Source organism: Ictidomys tridecemlineatus, chromosome 5 (assembly GCF_052094955.1).
Source record: "Ictidomys tridecemlineatus isolate mIctTri1 chromosome 5, mIctTri1.hap1, whole genome shotgun sequence".
Lineage (NCBI taxonomy): Eukaryota > Metazoa > Chordata > Mammalia > Rodentia > Sciuridae > Ictidomys > Ictidomys tridecemlineatus.
This window is the reverse complement of record NC_135481.1, coordinates 149,219,826-149,243,065: the sequence shown is the minus strand read 5'-3', so window position 1 is coordinate 149,243,065 and position 23,240 is coordinate 149,219,826. Positions and strand designations below refer to the sequence as shown.

Sequence of the window (23,240 nt, the reverse complement as noted above, 5' to 3'; positions counted from 1 at the left end):
TAAATATTCCCAGTCTCTGAAAATCATGTGTCCACTTAGGAACTGGTTGTTTAAGAGGGAAATGTGAAGACAGGTCTAATCTACATTTTTTTTGCAACATTTGGAGAGTTGTTCAAAGTAACAGTGGGGCTGACCATAAAGTAGGGCTGACCACTGGAAGGTGAGTCTTTGAGGGAAGCTCACATCATTGCCTTCCTTGCACCATTAATTGTTCCTACTCCAGTTCCCCTCTAGGCCCAGCCCAGGGGTGGGTTGCCATAGCTCATACATCCTTCCTCTTTTCCATCATTGTTGTTTCTCCCCTCCCCCCATGCACCCCATTTTCTGGCATCTTCATCCTAGTAGGAGAAATTGCTCCCTGAGGATGCTCTGTAGATTCCCAGTCTTCCCTGCTCGACCATGCTCGGCCCTTTGAAGTTCAGCACCCATTTCTTTAAAAACACAATGCAGAGGGGCTGGTATTGCAGTTCAGTGGTAGATTGCTTGCCTAACACATGTGAGGCACTGGGTGTGATCCTCACTACCACATTTAAAAAAAAATGAATTGAAGGTATTATGTTCATCCACTACATATGTATGAGTTTCGAGCTTCTCTGAAAGCTTATCACACACACACACACTCATCCTTCGTTAAAGAAATGCAGAGTTCGTGATTTTTTTTTTTTTATGTTTGGAATTGTTCGTTAGCCCATTTAATGCAACCAAATTACATTTAGGGCAATCAAATGTACATAACTATCTAGAAACTGTCTAGAAACTCAGAAAGCATTCTGTTGAAATTATGCTGTGGACACTTCTGTACTAGAGGGAGTGTTAGCACTGTGGTCTGCATTGGAAAGAAAGAAGGGATGGGGTTGGAGAGATCAGTGCTTCTTTCCCATGAAGGGCACAAGAATCACCAAGGTTCATGTCTAAATGCGGATTTTGATACAGCTGCTCTGGGGGAAGCCTGAGACTGTTTCCAGTAGGCTTTCAAGTGAGGGAGACACTGCCAATCCAGACAAGGAGCAGCATTTGTACAGTGAGGCCCTGTGAGGCGACAGCCTACTTTCCTAGTCCAGTTTCCCTTCCTTCCAATGCTACTGGGACTGGAATTCACCACAGAGATGAATTGGGGAAGGGGTTAAGGAATGAAGGAGGAAAACACTAAGCATCAGCTCTTATCCAGGTGTTCACCCCAATGTCACCCCATTTGATCTTTGCAGCAACCTATGATACTCTTCTTCACACTTTATAGACAGGGAGGTTCCGGTTTCCCCAGGAGGCTCTACGTTGGCCTCAGCCTATGCCATTCTTTTAGATGAGTCCTGGGGAGAAGACAGTGCCAAGAACCTGGGAGCCTGGGGAGAGGAGGGAAAACAAGACCCCTCCCCCAAAGTGACACGTCACACCTACGGTTATTTAAACTTATTGGTTGGACTAGGCAGGATTAGAAGTAAAAGGGTGAACTGGTCCAGAAAGGAGACTCCCCAAAGGAAAAAAGCTAGAAGAGAAAGGAGACATTCCACTGGTGGCCATGACCAAGGGCCTAAGAGAGGCCAGCTATGATGTCCGAGGCCCCACTGGCAGAATCCTTCTCCCCAGGCTGCTAATTGAGGGTGTCAAGGAGGAAAGGCTTTGTGGATCCAACTCCCTGGAACCCATTTCCCTGTGAAGTGCTGGGGGGTCCTAGAGAACCTATTTCTTTGTCGGGGGTCGGGGGGAAGCTAGGTACTAGGCTCAGGAATGGTGTTCTGGGAGAAAGTGTCTGTCCAGCAGTAGCAGAAAGCAGGAGCCGGGGTTCCAGCAGTGATAAGCTTTCAGAGAAGCTCGAAGACTCTGGAAACATCATCAGCCATAATCCACAGAAAGCTTCTTTTTATTGCCCAATATCCACTTAAGCTGTGACTTCAAATCATTGCTGTCACATTGAAGCCGTGAGAGAGCAGCCGAGCTGCTGCCTCCTGGCCATCCATCTTTTTAGGGGGATAATCTCAGGGGAACGTCAGTTATTAAAGACATGATTTAACTGCCTCACGTAGCGGCCTTGGCCCCATGATGAGCAAGAGCCCTGGGTGGGTGTCTGCCACTGCTGTTACTGGAATAGAGAACCTACAGAACCTTCTACTAAACGTAGATGTGAAGAATCAGAAAAATCAAAGTGTTTTTCCCACTCTCACGTACTCAGTTCAACACGCTTACCCTTGGTCACCAAAAAGTGTGGGTTTTTTCCCATACACACAAGAATTCTCCAGAGGACACCAATTGAGTGTCCTATAATCTGTCTCAATTCTGACACTGTCTATCTGCAGGTAGGTCAGCTCCCACAGGTTAAGGGCTCAGTCCCCAAGACTGCCCCCACTTCAGATGACAGTCAAAAGTCCCAGGTTGTGGCCATACTTCTGTCCACCTAGCTATAAATTGGAGTTCCCCTGACCTCCTTGGGTTTGGTTAATTTGTTAATTTCACGGGACTCTGGGAAACACTTTGTTTACATTTACCCATTTATTGTAAAGGATGTTACAAAGGAAATGTATGAACAGCCAGATGAAGTGACGCATAGGATGAGGTCTGAAAGGGGCAAGAGTGCAAGAGCTTCTATCCCGGTGGAGTTGGGGTGTGCCAGCCTCCAGCAGGTGTTCTCATTCACCAACCTAGAAGCTTCTTTTGAACTCTGTTGGAGTTTTTCTGGAGGCTTCAGTATGGGATCATGAGTTATTATCATTGACCACTGATAATTAATTCAACATTCAGCCCCTCTCCCCTCCTCTGAGGTTGTGGTGGTGGGCTAAAAATCCCAGTCCTCTAATCGTATGGTTGGTTCACCTGGCAACCAGCCCCCATCCTGAGGCTACTTAGGATCCCCCATCCACCTGTCGTCTCATTATCATGCACAAAAAAATACTTATTATTTTATTGATTCCAAGGGTTTTAGGAGCTATGTAACAGGATGAAGACCAAATAAATATTTCTAATTTTAAATCACAATATCATAGCAGGAGTCTCTAGATCTGACAGATGCAGCCCGGAGAGTTTGTTCAATAATGTTTTGTGGCAAACCCATTTAAAATGCATGTATCAGACAAGTACAATCTCAGGAGCTAAAGAAATCATAGTGGGTGATATTTATGTACTTTGCCGTGTGCCAGACGCCAAACAGTTACATATATTTGCTCAGTGAGTCCTCCAAGCACGTTATACTGTAGGAACCAATTAACAGGAGGAAACGGAGGTGCAGAGAGGTTAGCTGGCCTGCCTGGGGTTACACGCCGGGAAGTGGTGGAGCCAGACCCAGTGTGGGTGGTCTAGCTCAGTTTGTGTCCCTGTGATGCCTGGCTGGGCTGCCTGGCTGGAGTGAGGGAAGGGCAGGCACTGATGGGGTGAAAGAGGAAGCAGGAGCCACATCAAGCAGAGCTGCCAGGTCCCAGGAGGGGATCTTATTTCAAGTTCATGGTGAAGTCAGGAAGGTTTCAAGCCCAGAGAAGCAGGGGCAGATTCAGGGCTGAGGGTCAGCCTTGTGGCAGACACCCCCCTGATACACTGCAAATCTGACACTTCAAGGGGGACTCAGACCATGCAGCTGAGCCAGCATGCCACCAGTGGTAACCCCATACACTCCAGTTTTCCTTTGAGAATCAGTAGTGAAAGAGAAGCTGGCACAGGAAAGAGCCTGAGGCCTGGGCCTCCTGTGCCAGGACCAAGGCACAGCCTACCTCTAGCTAGCTTCAGGAGAGCTTTGCTAGCTTTCATTAGCTGGGAGCCTTCAGAGACACAAAGCCTTGTGCTTCAACCACTTTCATTTCCTCCTGTGAAAGATGTTTGAAGGCAAATTATAATTTCATTAGAATTTTGGAACAGATGTGGAAACCAGCCTCTTTTTCTTTTCAACAGCCTTGCACGGGGCAGCTGTCTTCCAGACTGTGAGCCAGGCACCTACTTTGATTCTGAGTTGATCAGATGTGGAGAATGCCATCATACCTGCCGAACCTGCGTGGGTGAGCTCAGGGCCTGCAGAGGCCTTAGTTTCCTTGGACAGTTGCAGTCAGGATTACTGAGAGGATTAGGCTAGCTACCTTGAAACCTAGAAAGCAAATCTAGAACATCATGGGCATATGCATTTATTGGAGCATTTAAAAAACAAAGGCAAGGGACTGGGATGTAGCTCAGTGATGGAGCACTTGCCTAGCATGTGCAAAGCCCTAGAGAAAATTCCTAGTACTGCAAGAAAAAAAAAAGAATGTAAAAACAGGAAGGCAAAACAAAATAAAACACAAAGGCTCCCATGGATGAGAGGAAGTAAATGAAGAGTTATTGTTTAATGAATTTAGGAAGATGGAAAAGTTCTAGAAAAGGATGTAAGTGATGGTTGCACAACAAATGTGAATGTACTTAATACCACTGAACTGAACATTTAAAATGATTAAGATGATGGTGAATTGTATGTTATGTACATTACTCCACAATTTTCAAGTTAGAAAACAAAAAGCAATAAAAAATGCAAAGGCCCACTGAGCAGCTTGGGTTTCCCAGCATTAGAAACTCAGCCAGGCCAATAATTATAGGTGCGTATGTATAATCTCAGCAACTCAGGAGGCTGAGGCAGGAGGATCACAAGTTTGAGGTGAAGCCTCAGCAACTTATCAAGACTCTGAGAAACTTAGTAAAACCCTGTCTTAAAATAAAAGGTTTTTTTTTTAAAAAAAAAAAAAAAAAAAGGACTGGGGATGGAGCTCAGTAATAAAGTGTCCCTGGGTTCAATCCCAAGAAGGAGAGGAAAGGAAAGGAAAGGAAAAGGAAGGGGAGCAGAAGGAAAGGGGAGGGGAGAGGAATGAAATATGAGGGGAGGGAGGGGGGAAAGGAAAGGAAAAGAGAGAAAAGAAATGCATCCAGGCAGTGGATGCTTTCAGGCAAGGGATAAAAATTACTGAACTGCTCATGAGCCATCTTGCCTTGGAGCTTGGCTTTTGCTGCATTATTGCACTAAAAATTTAACACCATAAAGATTCAGAAGCCTCCTAGAGAAGCTGAAATGGATCCAGGTGGGAATAGGGATGGGGATGTTTCAAAACAAAACCTTAATTCTTTGTACCTGTGTTCACTTATTTTGAGCATTTTATTCAAAGAGGAAAAGACTACTATAAACAATTTTACATGTATTGTAATTCCCCACAAAGATTATAGCACAGATGTCTCCAGACACAGTTTTTATGCAGAATATCGTGGAGATTGCATTCATTTTATCGAGTTTAATTTTGCCGTTATCTGCACAAGTAACTTGAAGCACACCATGAGTTTGTGGGCTCAGATATATTTCAGATGAAGTTTTCTCCTCTTTGTCTTTCCTCCTTCCCCCAGCACTTTGGTGTATTCTGAGAAACTCATATAAGTGAGTTTTCATAGCCTAAAAATTTAAGAATTAGGTGTCTGCTAAATCAGTTGCCATGACACCATTCATCAGAAATGCTACAGGATGGGGCAGACCGCCCTCCCCAGTGTGGCCAGCCTAGCCCTTTGTAGCTGCACCTGGACTGTTCAGGAGTGGACATGCCAGAGTAACCAAGGATGTGGTCAGGGCCAGCATCCACAAGTGATGGTTGGGGCTGACCCTAAGCCACCTCCATACCCTCCTGGAACAACCCCAGAAGGAACCAAGCTCAGCATCTGGAAGAGTTTCACCTGTGGTCAGCCCAGCAGCTCTTCTAGCATGTTGCCCTCTCATCTTTTCATCTGTCATCTTTATCTTTTTATTTTTTGTTTCTTGGCTCATTGTTTAGTCCAGGTCAATTAAGAAGCATCACTCATGATGCTTATTTAAATGTCAGAGTCCCTTGATTCGTAACATTCAGGCGTGAAGTTTATAACACTTTTGATTCAATAATTCAATTCACTTCTCTTTCTCCATGTCCCCAGACCTCTTGATGAGCTATATTGAACCACTTGTAGGTTTTCTCATCTCAATCCCTTGTCTTCTCTATCACTTCAGGCACTTAATTCAACAGTATGCAAGTCTAAAGCTCTTGGGAGCTAGGATTCTCCATACTTCCCCATTTCCTCTGCCTTGGTTCTTTCTTTTTTTTTTTTTTTTTTTTTTTTTTTTTGCCTTGGTTCTAACCTCCTAGGAACAGGTGCAACCCCAGGCAGCTACAGAATTCTCCCTCCCCCCCACTTATGGTCACCTGGAAGCTTCTTGCTCCCCATCAGGTGTGGGTGTCATTAGAAGCATCTGTTCTCAGCTGCCCACTCCCTGCCCCCTAGAGCCATGGGCCTGCCTGACCTTCCTCTCCCAACTCTTGCACAGTGACTGCTGTTGTCTACCACCGACACAATGTGCTGGACACAGTCATGGGAAAGGTCAGGGTCAGTTTTGAGTACCTGGTGGCATCCAAGTAGAGCATAATATCACCTGTCTTCACCTTGTACCCCCAGCACACTCAACAGGTGACTTCACGGGAATGAGCTTCGTTCCCATCTTCAGTGCAGGTGCCCAGTGCATCCTGGCGTGGAGCTTGTGATTCCCTTGGGGATCAGTGTGTCCACCATGGGTTGATGTAGTGGACCTGTGGCACCAACCTGGCTCCACTTACCTAACTGGGACATTGGTCAGCAACTGGCAGCCAGTGGACACACACACATCTAGGCACCTACCGGTCTGGATGAGGAACAGTGCCCCAGGGACCTGTGAGGGTCAGTCATCACCATGAGCATCCTTGGCCTAGCAAATGAAATAGCAAATAAAAACACCATGACAGCTCAGTAGAGAGATTTCAGAGAAAAGAGATTGTTTCCTGTCTTAGTTCCTGTAATGGCACACTGCTCTTGCTTTCTGAACAAGGGCTCTGCATTCATTTTGCGCTGGGGTCCATGAATGAGGCAGCATAATGGGTTAGCGAAAGCGCAACCCATTTCACTATTATCGTTATGATCATGGGTGCCTCTAAAGCGTTCAAAGCCTATAAAGACTTGTGACTTAATGGAATCCTTGAGAGACTTTGACTGAGTTATAAAAGTCATTTTTAGTAGTTGTGAAAAAACCATTTGCTTAGAAAATGTGTGTTCAATCAGCTTTTTTTTTATTGCGGTACAATATACATAACACAAAATTTACCATCTTGACCAGTTTTTTATATTTTCATAAGTATATAATATTTGTACTTATTTGTGACCAAATCAGAGTAATCAGCATTTTTATCTCCTCAAATATCATCATTTCTATGTGTTGGGGACTCTCAAACTCTTTTCTAGTTATTTGGAAATGTATAATTGTGGTAGACTTTAGTTGCCCTACTGAGCTGTACAGCATTAGAACTACTCCCCTTCGCTAACTGTGTCTGATGCCCATTGTCCACCTGCTCAGTATCTCCGCCACCCATCTTGACCAATTTTTGATGTATAGTTCAGTAGCATTAAGTATGTTCACTGTTTTACAACCAATACCACCATCCACCTCCAGAGTTTTTCATATTCCCCAACTAAATGTGTATCAACTCTTTTTTTTTTTTTTTTTAATGGTGCAAGGAACAGAACCCAGGGCCTCACACATGCTGGGAAATTGCTGTGCCACTTGGCTACACCCCAGCCCATAATCAAATTTTACATTTAAAAATTTGAACATTAGACTTGAGGTGTAGCTCAGTGGTAGAGTGCATGCTTAGCATGCACAAACCCCTGGGTTTGATCCACAGCACCACCAAAAAGTAAATAAATTGAGCATCAAAGGGACTACGAATAAGAACAAGCTTCCTTTGCCAACACAGAGGCTCCTCAGGCATTAAGTAAAGATTGTAGTATTGGAGGAAGAACAGTGGGGGTGACAGAATTAAGCCAGTAAGGCAGGAAGGGAGAGGCAGTGGTGGGCACTGAACATCCTCTGAGTCCCAACACAGAACGAAGGCCCTTCCAAGTACACAGAGCCCACCACCTTGACCTGCAGATGCTCCCTAGAGATAAAGTATAGGGAGGTTGGTTGGTCAAAGCTAGAGACCAGCTTCCCGTTGAGAACAACATAAACCTGACTGAATCCCTACTGTACCTTGGACAGTCTTCAATCACAATCACAGGGGGAAAAGGACCCCATGTGGAGACTCTGGACCATTATAGAGTCCCCATTACCCCCAGAGGATCCTGCTTCTAGTTCCCACTCAAAATCCTGTGCCCTCTGGGTTTTATTCTTCCTGATTATCTAAGGATGAGCTTAGCCTGGAAGAGCTCATAATTTCTTCCTAGGGGGTTCTAAGATATAGAGTAGGCCCAGATCCTTGAGCCCCCAGGGCTCTGGAACTTCTGCAAAGAATTTTCCTTTGATGCAGCAGAGAAGCCTCAGCTTAGTCCAGTTATTACAAGAAGAGTTACTATCACTGTGTTAGCTTTCAATCCACAGTCTAAGACCAAAATCATATTAAATTGGGATAAAAAAGTTTACCATAATAAGTGGATTAGCCTGTTTTCTGTAACTAGAACAAAATAACTGATGTGGCATGCTTATAAGGAAAACAGGTTAATTTAACTTACCGTTCTAGAGTCTAAAAGCATAGTGCCAGCATCAGCTCAGCTCTGGTGAGGATCTCATGGAAGATGGCGTCATGATGGCAGGAGCCCTTGAGAGGAAGGGATTGCATGGCAAGACAGAAAGCCAGAGAGAGAGGAGGGACCAGAAATAATTACTAGGCCCCACCTCTTAAAGGTCCCACTTCCCAACACTGCCACACTGAAGACCAAGATCCCAACACATGACATTTGGGGACACTCTCAAACCATATGCAAAACATAGCAACATCTGAGATGATTTCCTTCCCGTTCTCAGCCTTAAACCACCAGGCAGTGGCCACCTCCTTGCCTCTGTCTAAGGTCCCTTGTCAAGTAGTCCTTGGGGATATTTGTCTAGTCCCTATAATACAGCATCTGACCGAGGGCAACAATTCCACTGACTCTGGGCCAAGCTGCAGGGTTTCCTCCATAATTTTTGATCCTTAGCTCAGAAGTGGTGTCTCTTCAGGCCACGCCTCCCCACCCCATAAGCCCCTACTCATTTTTTTTTCTTACTGAAAATGCCCTGGTAATCCAGTGAGACTATGATATAGGCTACAAATACCAGCCACAGGTGCAATTTTAAATGTCTCAGTAAACACCTCCCCCCACCCTCGTAGATGGACACAATACCTGTATTTTATTTATTCATTTTTATGTGGTGCTGAGGATCGAACCCAGCACCTCACAGGTGCAAGGCAAGCTGTGCCACTGAGCTACAGTATCCATATCTTAAAACAGTGAAAAGAAACAAATGAAAATAATTTTAGCAATGTATCTTCTTTAACCTAATGTATCTAAAACTATCATTTCAACGTGTATCAATATTTTTAAAAATGAACTATGTTGCATTCTTTTTTAACAGTAGGACTTTGAAATCCAGTGGGCACTATTTTAGTTGCAGCACATCCTGGTTTGGCCACAGTGGCTGATGGGTGTCACAGCACTGGCCTTAGCAGAAGTGAGGCCTAACTAAGCCTGGCAGGGAAAGAAGTGTTTGGAATCAGGGCCACTCATCATAGTATGGGCCATAGGAAGGCATGTTCCCTACTGAGGTCAGATCGTGTGTCCAATGACCCCATCTGTGAAAGGGGAATGGCAATGCCCACCTAAAAGTTAGTGAGCACAGCACAGTCCTCAGCGAGCAACAGGTAAATGCCAACTGTGTGGCTGGCCTGGGACATCTAAAACATTACCATAAACCTCATAGGGCAGGGCACTGGAACAAGCCTAGGATGGGACCTTCAGCAAGTAGTCCCTGACATCTGCTTCCTTTCCTGTACCTCTCAGGGCCCAGCAGAGAAGAATGTATTCACTGTGCAAAAAACTTCCACTTCCAAGACTGGAAATGTGTGCCAGCTTGTGGTGAGGGCTTCTACCCAGAGGAGATGCCTGGCTTGCCCCACAAAGTGTGTCGAAGGTACAGTCTTCCAAGCTCACACCACGGGGGAATGGTAGAGTGCTGTGTCCAACAGAGGAGTGGCCAGAGGGCCCGGTGTTATGGCGCCTTTTCTGGGGCCTAGAGAAGGGACGTGCAACATCACCTGCTACTATAGGTGCAGTGGGCAGATAGGAACCCATTTACCGAGGAAGCAATGACCACAGTTAGTGATTGCCAAGATCACAAGCTGGTCGGTAACCTTTGTGCCTTTGTTTATTTAATGCATACTTATTCAATGAACACCTGCTATGCACCAGGCCCTGGGTAGCAGCTGGGATGGGACAAGAAACAGAAGAACAAGGTGCCTGTCTCATGGTACTCATATCCAAGTAGCAGACTATACTGGATGGCCTCACACTGGAAACCACATTTGGAGCTTTTAAAAACATTCTAAGGACCCTGACCATCTCGTCATTCTAACTCCATTTCTTCTGTAGTGAATGCACATATATTTAACCCCCTCATTCTCCATTTACTCCTGTGTATACACACACACACACACACACACACACACACACACACACACAGAGTCCACCTTCCTTGTGTGGTAATGAAAATTTGGCTGTGTTACTGGTCCTTAAGGGAGAAGCCATGTGCTTTGGTCTCCTCTTGTCTTGCTGAAGATTGCCTCATATTGGAACATCATAAACCCAGACCCAGCAGCAAGGCAGGGCAGCCTGTTATATTTGGGGAGAGAACAGCAGGCAGGAGCTGAAGGTGATAATAGTGATGTGACAGTGGGGTGGGCTATGAGGGAAGGGGTGGTACCCTCTGTCTGAAACAGACTCATAGCCAGAGAGGCCTGGGACAATCATGATCAGTGGGCAACACATAGGCTTTGGTAGGTGCCCCCCATAATGAGGCCTGTCTCCCAGGCAATTCTGAGAACTGCTGTGGGTTGTCACCTAATCCCTTAAAAATACACAACTGTATAGTAAGCCAATGAGATCACCAAGTCCTTACACTTATGTAACCCTCAAGAGGCTCTGGTAGGGGTCCCATGTCTGTGCACAGTCCAGCCCCTCTTCGGAGTTGGTTTGAAATGGGAAAGTCGCCACATTTCTTCCAGCCTTGCTGAGTCCTATTCAGGGCCCTGAGCACAGTTGTCTGAAGCAAACCTTTCAATTTCCCCAGACAGCTGGCTTGCAGATAATTAAAGTAAGAACGGCATCTGGGGAGAACTTGGAACTAAAAAGTGATAATCACTTTAATTTGTCAAATATCTTGGATTCCAGGGAATGCTATGCCCACACCTGTGGCAGGCAGACCCATTGTGTGGTGCCCAGAGGCCATGGAGGAGGCAGGAGGCGGGCAGCCACTGTACGCCCCTCCTTATACATGAAGGATCAGGAGTTTCTTATTTGAGGAGAAGCTGTTTACCCCAAGGGGAGTCCAGTGCTGGGGTTGACACACTAGGTGTCTAGGACAGACACCCCAGGAAGAGCCCTGCAGAGCCACCAAGTGATAAAGTGCTGGCTCTTCACAGAATTTCCATCTTTCAAGCCAGGGCAATACTGAACACCTGTAATCCATCAACTCAGGAGGTTGAGGCAGGAGAATTGCAAATTCAAGGCCAACCTGGGCAATTTAATGAGACTCTCAGCAAGTCAGTAAGACTGTCTCAAAATAAAAAAATGAAAAAGGACTGGTGATGATAGCTCAGTGGTAGAGTGCCCCTGGGTTCAATCCCCAGTACCTGGAGGTGGGGTGGGGGAACTTTCATCTTTCAGAGTCCTCTGGCCCTGAAGAACCTATCAGGGTGGACTCCTCCCCAGGAAGAAGGGTCTTGGTCCACTTAGTTCTGTAGGTCTCTCCCAATGTGGACAGCATCAGCTTCTAGAGAGCCACAGTCTTCCTCCAGGTCCCAGAATGTTTCTCTGGCCATCTTTGTGGGTAGGACAAGGCAGCTAGGACAAAACACTGGCCTGTCCAGGGGGCTGTACATGGAAGTCAGCAGTCCTAAGCAGGCCCATACATTGGCAGAGCCAGGCTCTTGCCCCACATGCCTTTCTCATTTGCTCTGAGATCCGCTCATGGGGTCTGTTCCCTGCTTCTCTGGAAGTGAATGAGGTGGGCATCAGCCAGGAGCATTATGGACCTAGTCACCAGGAGCTAGAAAAAGCAACAGGTATGGTGTGGGTGTATACATGGCCCTGGAGAGAAAACATGCAGACTCAAGCTCTTGTTTCATTGAAGGTTTGGATAGAATCTCGGTTATGGAGAGACAGAGGCAGGATTGCAGGTTTGAGGCCAGCCTTGGCAACTTAGTGAGACCCTGTTTCAAGATTAAAACTTTTAAAATAAAAAGGCTGGGGATGTATCTCAGTGGTAAAGCAGCCCTGGCTTCAATCCCAGCACTGAAAAAAGAAAGTATCAGGTGGTAGGTACCTTAGACTTTGGGGGCCATACCACCTCTGTCACAGCTACTCAGCTCTGCCACCAGAGCACAAAAGCAACCACAGACCATATGTAAGTGAAAACATGTGTTCCTGTAAAACTGGTAAATGTGACCTCAACTATAGTATACAGACTGTCCCTGAGATCATAGGACTCTGCATTAGTAATATCTGTGGGTCCAGCTCTGGGCCACACTGAGCTAGGACTGTCCTAGGAGGAGAAGGAATTGGAAGGGCACTCCCACCTCTTTGAGGTACGTAGGCATGGCAGCCAAGGGCAGTCCGCCTATGGGCAGCAGCAGCCCTCCTGTGAGCTCTGGAATCAGGTTTGTCACCTCCCTGGGAAAAATCTGGCCCCAACCCCAAGCCTATAGCCACTGCAGCTGGCAGCCTGTAGAGGAAGCACATGCCCATCCAGCTCTGGGAGCCACACTTTGGGTGAGCACCAGAGCCCAGGAGGGTGTCCAGATATGCCACAGGGAGTCTCGGAGATGCAGGCCAGGCCTTCACTCGTGGGCATGCTCCAGCTAACCGGCCATGGCTGTCTTCACCCTCCTGGGAAAAAGTCAAGTCAGACAGGAAAGAAGTCTCATCAACACTTGACCTGTGTCTCAGAGCATCCTGGGGGACACAGTCGCAGCCTCTCCAGAGAGGACCAAAGCTGAGGGGGCTGCAGGTGTGTGCAGGGAAGGTGGGAGGGTAGGAGAGCCCCAGGAAGGGAGCCTGGAGTGGCTGGGCCTCTTCCCCAGGCCTCAGCTGGTGTCTTCCCACAGGTGTGAAGAGAACTGCCTGAGCTGCGAGGGCTCCAGCAGGAATTGCAGCAAATGTAAGACAGGCTTCACTCAGCTGGGGACCTCCTGCATCACCAACCACACGTGCAGCAACGGTGAGCCCCGCCCACCAGCCTCTGGTCAAAAGGGAAAGCAGGCATGGCCCACCCTAAACAGGCACACTTGTCCCTGATTCAGTGGGCTATCTGGGGCTTCTCAAAGCCCTGTAGGGTCTGTCACACGCTGACCAGCCCCGCCACTGCTAATCTATTTGCTGAGTGACTCTTAAAAGTGATTTTGTTCTTGTACTGTCCCAATTCTCATGCCATAGGGCTCCCAGAAAGCCTGAGTGTGGCAGCTTCCTTGAGGGGAGAGGTCCCAACTCAGTCTTAGGACTAAGAGGACAGAACCAGAAGTCAGCCCCACGCTAGGAAGCAGGAATGCCATCTGTGCACAGAGAGGCCTCACATTTGTGTTGTGGGAGAGCTCTTACTCTCCAGGTAGATAAAGAGACAAGGATAAGTTGTGAAAACAGAAACTCACAAGGGAACCAAAGGTGGTGCCCAATTTGGGGATTATAGGCAAGCAGGGTTGGCCAAGGACTGAGTCCTGGAAGTCTGGTGTAGGAGCCATTCCCAGATGCACTATGATAGAGAGGATACTGTGGCTCAGCAAGCAGCAGGGAGGAGCTACAGGTGTAGCTCTGGGCACCACATCTTGGCACACAAGGGAAGGAAACAGTTCCAGAGTGTCCAAAGGGCATGGCAAATATGTGGTACTGTCCCACCCACCAGACCGTGAAGCCCACAGAGAGAGGCCTCGTGGTGCTCTGCAGAATACTCAGTGACCTCCCTGCCTTGTGGATTACTTTTTTGGTTTGCAGAATTGTGGCCCTTCAAAGGCCAGGAAGCTTCCTGTTTGGAAGTCACCTGCCCAGGTTATATATCCAGCCCAAGAAAGTGAGGATGCCACACTAGAGATTCCCAGATCTACTAATAACAATGCATCACAATGATAATGCGGCTGCCCAAGGATTAGCCCTCATTTCTCCTGTCCCCAGCCTCAGCTTTCCCATCACTGAGTTCTGTCCTTCTACCTGGATGTCTCTCTTCTTCCCATCCCCACTCCTCCCCATTTGAAGTGTCCCCTGGACCTGGCAGCAGTCTGCATTCTTGCCTCCCTTCAGCCCCACCCTCCTGCTTGCCACAGGTGCTTCTTCTTAACCCTCCCACCAACACAGCACAGACCAGAAAGACAGGTCCACTCGTGCACCAAAGGCCATACTGGCCCGACCCAGCTGGAATCCCAGGGCCCCCACCCTATCCTACTTGTTCCCGTCATGAACCTTCCTCTTGTCACTTAGACTTAGCAACAGCCTCTGCACACCAGGTGCTACCTCTGCCACACTAGACTTGCACAGTGAAACACATGGCAAGAGCAGGACTTTGTGTGCCCCCCACCTGATGCACCATCAGTGCACAGTAAACACAGAACTGTTGAAATAATCCTAACAGACCCCAGAGTCTGATCTTTCCCTTCTTTTTCTTTCCTGATGCGGGGCCCCAGCTGATGAAACCTTCTGCGAGATGGTGAAATCCAACCGGCTCTGCGAACGGAAGCTCTTCATACAGTTCTGCTGCCGCACGTGCCTCCTGGCTGGTTAGGGGTACCAGGCGCCCTCAGAGTGCAGGGCCTCTCCTGTCCATCCATCTTCCCATCCACCTTCCTCTACACTGTTGGCCAGAACCTGTTGCAGGGGCAGTGCTCAGCATCTGACAGTTTTATCTCCCCAGGAGCCAGATCCTTCTGCAGAATCTGTAGGTACCTGAACCAGGTGGGTGGTGGCCCTTAAGGACATGCTCCTGAAACAAGGATACCCTCTGAAACTCTGCTTGCTGGCTACAGTCTTCTGGCAAACTCAAAATGGGAACAAAATGAATTACAAGAATCCACAGCTCCAGCTTCAGAGCAGCTTCTAAGACCCTAAGTTTACTGAATCTCTAAGACCAAAGCAGAAAGGAAATTCGCTTGGTATCACACATTGCTCTCCCTCCCATGCTTTTGTGCGGCTCTGTAGTAAATCTCACCAGCCTGCTGGCAGGACCCTGGGCTGTCCTCACACGTGATGAAGAGCCCAGCCACCTACCTGTGCATCACCTGCCACAGCGCAGCCTGGGGGACAGTTTGGTCAGACTGTAAATAAAACAGTCATAAAATGTATGACTGCTGGGGATGGAATCTACATAGTCAGCTCCTTTTGAAACTGCAGCGGCAGCTTAGAAAGTCCTATACCAAACCCAGACCAGAAAACTCTTCCTCTCTCTGCAGCATTCTCTGAGTGAGCCCAGCTGTCCTGTGACTGTGTTCTGCCTGTGTCTCTAGGAGTCCCCTGGGCCCAAATGATCACTCTACCTGATGCAGAGCCTTTGGAGGAAGGTCCCAAGAAGGCATTCCAGGGCCAGCCAAAAGATACCCCAATGACCAAGCAATTCCACTTAACAAAATGTAAACCGAGCCCACAAATCTAATCATCCATTCCTTCCCATTTTATGGAATTGCTTTTAAAAAATATGTCTGGCACGGCCTCAGTGCTTCAGGAGACTTGCTCTCAAGGTGGACGCTCCTGTGTCTGTATAGTATGAGCCTACGTGACATGGCTGGATTTATTTCTGCCAAACCTGTGTAGGCATTTTATAAGCTACGTGTTCTAATTTTTACCAATGTTAATTATTTTGACAAATATTTCATATATTTTCATTGAAATACACAGATCTGCTTGATCAATTCCCTTTAATATGGGAATAACATTTGCCTTAAATTTTTTCAACCTTGTCTCTCCATAGTGTCCTGCTCCCCTCTTTGACAATAATGTGTTTGCCTTCTCACCGGTGAGCTGGCAAGAACCCAGCTGTTGTCTATTGAATCCATGACTCTGAAAAATAAATCAGTGAAGCAAATACAATGTTAACCCTAAATTAATAAAAGAGTTAACATTTCCTGGAAGAAGAGCTTGTATTTCTTTTTTTAAGACCTAAAACATTAAACTTGAGGGCTGACCTGTCTGTGAAATGGAGATTGCTTTGTGGTTTCTGGATCTATTTGATGTCATCACATGGAAATCTTTACATATGGAAGTAATGGAGGGTCTATTTGCCAGGTGTCCCTTTGGCAAACAGACCCTCTCTATGCAACCAAAGCCTGGTTGAGTGGAGCAACTAGAGCCTCTCCAGATAGAAGATCACCTTCCATTTGTCAAAGGGAGCTCTTTACATCTCAGACTGATCTTGTCACCTGTAGTTGGCAAACATGATTTATTGAAGTTACAGCTTGTCTTTTGCTCAATGACTGAAACCCCTGCACCCATTGGTTACGTGCCACTTGGGATTTCTACCAAGGCCTCTCTGTAAGGTCAGATGCTTGTACTTGTTAGAATTCTTTAACTGCAGATAAAGAAAATGCACCAGTAAGAACTCAGGTAAAAGCAAAAGCAGGTGAGAGGCGTTATTTCAGGAATACGGAATTCATTCCGAATTTCAGGGAGTGATGTGGCCAGACACTGGGAACTCTGAACAAGCACTGAATGTCACCTGGACCCTGTTGGTACTGCAGCAGTGCCCTTCCCTCTCTCTCCATAACCTGCTTCTCCAGTTGATGGGACAAATGACAAGATCATTATCCAGCTTCCAAGTAAAACTGGCACAGTCCAGTTCCTTGAACAAACTTTGGGTCTGCTTCTTGGCTGTTTTCCCCCAAGACAAGACTCTAGTTAGCCTGTTTTATATTGGTCTTCACCAGTACATCAGTGGTGGCCACAAGGATAGCCTTATGCAGCAGAAAGTGGCTGCAGAGAGCACTGTGCCAGAGCAAGGAGCATTGTTCCCCTCTCAGAAAGGCCACACAATCTGAGAGATGTCCACCAGAATCACAAATTGACCAAAGTTGACACCATGAAACAATAGAGTGAATGAGTGCATTTGGGATACCATAGCCAGTACTGGGAAAATGTCCATAGGATTCCATTCTCTCCCATGAGACTGATACTGAATTAAAACTAGCAACTTGCTAAATATCCCTGATGCAGGGCACCATTTGAGCCACTAAGGCCTGGAATTGAAATCTGGGTCCACTGAGAACTTATACTCTTATGATTTGATGAATCATAAAAAAACATATTCCCAGGCTGGGGATATAGCTCAGTCAATAGAGTGCTTGCCTCATATGCACAAGGTCCTGGCTTCAATCCCCAGCACCACAAAAAAAAAACAAAAAACTCCCTTTCTGTCTCCCAAAGGATACCAACTACAAGATACCAACCAGGCAGGCTCAGTAGCACCTGCCCTCATTACAGTGGCCAGGCCTGACTTCCTGAGGGGAGAGTTGAGAAGCTAGGGACAAAGTCCTAATGACTAAATGCCACCTCATTAAAATAGCCTAACTTGATGCCTGTTCACAAATGGTCCAACTTCAAGGTGAGGATTATCAAAATTTAGCTGGGGCAGGATCTTGAGTCATCTACTCAATTTGTCATTTCACAGACAAGGACACTAGCTCACAGAGGTCAAGTGACTTGCCTTGGGCCACCCATTGGCAAAGTTGCTGCCATCCCTGTACCCAGGAAGAAGGTTCGCTGTCTCCAGGAGAGGTATCACTCTACAACTGACCAAACACAGCCATAATGCTTTTTTTTCTTTTGTACCAGGGATTGAACTCAGGAGAACTCGACCAATGGCAACATCCCCAGCCTTTTTTTATATTTTATTTAGAGACAGGGTCTCACTGAGTTGCTTAGCACCTCACTGTTACTGAGGCTGGCTTTGAACTCATAATCCTCCTGCATCAGCCTCCCGAGCCACTGGGATTACAGGCATACACCACCACGCCCAGCCACAATGAACTTTTTAAACTAGCATTATCTCCAGGAAGTGACATTTTTCAGAATTTATCCCAATTTTCTAGCAACGCGCTTCCCATCCCTCCCAGGCTACTGCTGACATCATATCCTATCTTTAAAGGACTGGAGATAACTGCACTTTTTACAGAATATGCACCTATAGTGGGAAAGTGAGTGAACAGAATTTTAAAAAATTAAAGAGAAACAAGGTCTAAATGTATCCAGGATTGGAGTGCCCTTGAACTTTGGGGACCACCATCCACTGCATTTACATCATTGGTAACGGGGTTGGAAGGCATCTTGCCTGGAACCTAGGGTATGCTATCAGGTGCCTAAGTACAGCAGACAAGTGGAGGTTTAGCAAAGAAGATGGAAAGGAAATGAGGTGGGGAAGTATAAAGGGACATTTTAATGTCTTCCATCATATAGTGGTGATGGAAAGTAACATATGATGGCTGATCTCCAGCTTTTTAAAGTTCTGCCCAGCCAGGTAAAAGGAACTGGACACTAGCTTCTGAGGGAAAGCAGGAGTTTCTATGTTGGCGTTGGCCTTGAACAGTGCTTTTTCTTCCATTAGCCCAAGGCTTTATTCATCCTGGTTGGTTGTCTAAGGCCTTTCCTATTACCCTAAGCTCTGTTGCTTATCTGTGCATAGAAAAGCCCAGCACTGAGCACCCGTCTCAGGTTCTGGGGTTCAGTCCCACCATGCAAAACCCCACCACCACTATGGACCAGCCAAACTAGGTATGGCCAGACATCTCTTAGCCACCCTGAGAGGGCTACAAGCTTCAGAAACCAAAATGCCCAAAACAAAGAATATATTATTGCGAAAGTCAGTAGTTCTCAATCAGGAGTGAATTTCGTCTTCCAGGGAAGTTTTAGCAATGTCTGCAAACATTTTTAACAACTGGAGGAATATAACACATTGAGGCCAGGGATGTTACTAAACATCCTGCATTACACAGGACACCCCCACAACAAAGAACTGTGCAGCCCAAAATGACAGTAGTGCTGAAGTTGAGAAACCTGGCCAAAAGAAATGGAATCAAAAAACAAAGTTGTTTCCAACTTCATAGAGATACTCTAAAATGAATTAAACTGTCTGTCCTTATCAAAGTGAAGAATACTCTCCCTCCTTGCCTTGCTTTCTTTAATCTAGCAGAAGGGACAAGTAAATCAGCTCTCTGGCCCAAGGCCTCCACCTGGTGGCCCTCTCTGCAATTAAGTGAAGTTTGGCTTATTTTCACTTTATTTTGAAACACAATGCAAAAGTATAGAAAAGTTGCAAATATAATTTTTAAAAATGTTCCTGAAAAACTTGAGAGCAAGCTTCTGAAGCGATACCCTATGACTTTCCCCAAACACTAGTATTTCCCATAAATATATTTCCTACATAGTCATCAGAATGGGGAAATTAATGTTGTTTCTACCATCTAACCCCCTGACTAGAGTCTACTCCTTCTAATTGGGCCCAAAGATGCACTTAGCAAAAGGATCCACCTTATAATCACACTCTGCATTTAGTCATAATGTCTCTTTAATGTTCAGTCTGGAAGAGTTTCTTTCTTGAACTCTCATGACCCTGAACCTCCTAAAGACTACAGACCTTCAGTCTGTATTTGTCTGAAGTTTCCTCATGTCTCCATTCAGGTCATATGTCTTTGACAGGGATCTCATAGTAGTGACTCTATGTTTTTCTCATTTCATTCTAGCAGTTGCTACATGATTTTGATTTGTCTCACTGCTGGTGACATAAACTTTGACCACTTGATTAGGGTCTTTCCTCTTTGGCTATGAAATGACACCTTCTAAGGGATGTTCATTAGCACCACTTTTCAAATATTGTGCTGAAGAAGACAGTGAACAAGGTAAAAATTATCAGTATAAGAAGTGGAAAGGAAGAAACAAAACTGTCATTACTCCTTTTTAAATTGACACATAAAATTATTATTAGGGCTCATGTGATGTTTCAACTATCAGTATTCTCAAATGGCATAGTTATCTAAGATCCAAAAGAATGGCTGGGCATGGTGGCCCGTGCCTATAATCCCAGCAGCTCAGAGGCTGAGGCGGGAGGATCACTAATTCAAACCCAACCTCGGCAACTTAATGAGGCCCTGAGCAACTTAGCAAGACCTGTCTCAAAATGAAAAATAAAAAAGGGCTGGGATATTGCTCAGGGGTTAAGCACCCCCTGGGTTCAATCCCAGGTACTAAAAACAAAAGAATGGCTACAAACTATTTGAATTAATAAGTGATTGTCACAAGATTGCTGGATAAGATGCCAAAATACAAAAACCAACTGCAATTTGTTATATAGAAACAAACGTGAGAACTGAAATTTTTAAACAGAAGATTTTTACAAACCAGGTGGCACACACCTATAATCCCAGTGACTTGGGAGGCTGAGGCAGGAGGATCAAAAGGCAGCCTGGGCAGCTTAACAAGACCCTCAGAAACTCAGTGAGACCCTGTCTCAAAAAAAAAAAAGAAAAGAAAAGGATAGGGGATATAGCCCAGTGATAAAGCACCCTGAGTTCAATCCTCAAAACAAAAGATACTAATACAATAGCATCAAAAACTATCAAATAGGGGCTGGAGTTATGGCTCAGCGGTAGAGCACTCACCTAGCATGTGCGGGACCCTGGGTTTGGTCTTCAGCACTACGTAAAAATAAATAACAAAATAAAGATATTGTGCTGTGTCCAAATACAACTAAAAAATAAATATTTATTTTAAAAAATCTATCAGGGCTGGGAATGTGGCTCAAGCGGTAGCGCGCTCGCCTAGCATGCGCGGGGCCCTGGGTTCAATCCTCAGCACCACATAAAAATAAAGATGTTATGTCCACCAAAAATAAAAAATAAATATTAAAAAAATTCCCTCTCTCTCTCTCTTTGAAAAAGAAAGCCTATCAAATAATAAACTAAATTTTATCAAAGACATAAAAGGTTTCTATCCAAAAACTATAAAACATTTCTGAAATTAAAAAGGACTTAAATAAATGTAGAGTCTTACCATGTACATAAATTGGCATACTCAATATTGTAAAGTTATGAATTCTGTCCTGATTTGTCTGTGGATCCAGTACAATATAAATTAAAACAGGCATTCCTTTTTAGATATAAGATGTATATACATTTTATATTAAAATGCAAAGGGCAATAACAACCAAGGTAATCTCTGAAAAAGTGGGAGCCTTTGGAGATGAATATAATGTCATGATAAAAAATCATAAAAGTCTCCAATTTTTAAAATATAAAGTTTATATTATAAAACTATGATATTAGCCAGACACAGTGGTGCACATCTGTAATCCCAGCAGCTCAGGAGGCTGAGAAAGGAGGATTGCAAGTTCAAAGTCAACCTCAGCAATGCAAGGCACTAAGCAACTCAGTGAGACCTTGTCTCTAAATAAATTACAAAATAGGACAGGGGATGTGGCTCAGTGGTTGAGTGCCCCTGAGTTCAATCCCCAGTCCAAAAAATAAAATAAAATAAAACTATGATATTATGCAAGGACAGTTGATTGAACACCAAGAACAAAGCATCCAGAGGCAGAATGTTATGTTTGCACAACTAATTTATGACATCACAGAGCAGTGATGGAAGGATGGTCTTTTCTGTAAATGGTACTGGATCAACTGAATACTAATATTTGGAAAAAACATACCTTGATCCCTACGTTGGAGTGTACACAAAATTGATCCAGGCTGACTGCAGATCCGAATGTGAAAATTGAAACAATAAAGATTTTTGAAGAAAATATTCACAATTTGAAGATAGCCAAAGAATTCTTAAAGAACATTAAAAACTAATTGGTAGGAGCTGGAGCTATAGCTCAGTGGTAGAGCATGTGACATGCCTAGCATGTGCCAGGCCCTGGTTTCAATACCCAGCCCCACAAACAAAACTTAAACAAATTTAGCCATATATAACTGAGAGCAGTGGCACACACCTGTAATTCCAGTGGCTCAAGAGACTGAGGCAGGAGAATTACTCATTCAAAGTCAGACCACACACTGTAGCTAAACTATGGAACCAACCTAGATGCCCTTCAACAGGTAAGTGGATAAAGAAAATGTTGTAAATATACACAATGAAATATTACTCAATCTTAAAGAAGAATGAAATTATGGCATTTCCAGGTAAGTGGATGGAGCTGGAGAATATCATGCTAAGCTGAAATAAGCCAAACCCAAAAAACCAAAGGCCAAATGTCTTCTCTGATAAGTGATTGCTAATCCATAATTGAGGAGGGGGTAGGGAAGAATGAAGGAACTTTGGATTATGCAAAGGGGATTTAAGGGAGGGGAGGGGGTGTAGGATTGGGATTGAGATGGACATTATTACCCTAAATACATTTATAATTACACTACTGGTGTGACTCTGCACCATGTTCAGCCAGAGAAAGAAGTTGTGCTCGATTTGTGTACAATGTGTCAAAATGCATTCTACTGTCATGTATAACTAGTTAGAAGAAATTTTAAAATAAAATAAAAACAAAGCCAGCCTCAGCAACGTAGGAAGGCCCTAAGCAACTCAGCAAGAACCTGTCTCAAAATAAAAAATGGCTGGGGATGTGGCTCAATAGTTAAGCTCCATTGGGATCTATCTATTCCTGGTACCACCCCACCCCCCAAATTAGCCTTATAGGGAAAAGTTCATAAATCTATTAAAATCAGCACCTAATATTCACAATTAAAAATGAAAAGATAAGCCATAGACTACAGAGGTTATTCACTATTCACATATCTCATAAGGACTCTTATGGACTCACATCCAAAAGGCTAATAAAGATCCTACAAGAAAAATAAATAAATAAAAAGATATCCAAATAGGAAGAAAAAAAGGTAAAACATCTAAATAGACTTCACTAAATAACAATAAACATTTAAAAAGAAAAAGTTCTTAACTGTGGTATCAATGAGGTGCCGCAGTCTGGCTGGGCACAAAATCACGAGCCACTCAAGCAGGAACAAACTTTATTTTTGAAACTGCCGCCAATGCCCCATACGCTCCCAGGACCATTGCTGACCGACCCATGCGGCTTTCTCCCACCCCCACAGAAGTCCCTCCTCCGGAATTCCCTCCTACCGCACTTCCCCAACCAATGGGAACTCTCCAGGAGTCTCGTAGGCCGAGGTGGACAGCAGGGCTCTAATATCCATATGAATGCAGATCTTAACATAATCATATAATCTCAATGGCTTGATGGCATCACCTTTCAACCCAAAATG

The 23,240-nt window shown here is 45.1% G+C and overlaps 1 protein-coding gene across 4 annotated transcripts in view; it reads left to right on the top strand.

The window, feature by feature from the left end:
• Window positions 1-16,115, top strand: part of Pcsk6 (proprotein convertase subtilisin/kexin type 6) — a 185,759-nt gene extending 169,644 nt beyond the window's left edge. For all 4 annotated transcript variants that reach the window (XM_078051270.1, XM_078051269.1, XM_078051268.1 and 1 more), the window contains 4 exons: window positions 3,871-3,974; window positions 9,793-9,922; window positions 13,113-13,225; window positions 14,676-16,115. In XM_078051270.1, coding sequence (XP_077907396.1) covers window positions 3,871-3,974; window positions 9,793-9,922; window positions 13,113-13,225; window positions 14,676-14,773 — 445 coding nt within the window. In that variant the 3' untranslated portion in view covers window positions 14,774-16,115. The remainder of the gene's footprint in view (window positions 1-3,870; window positions 3,975-9,792; window positions 9,923-13,112; window positions 13,226-14,675) is intronic.
• Window positions 16,116-23,240: the final 7,125 nt, after the last annotated feature.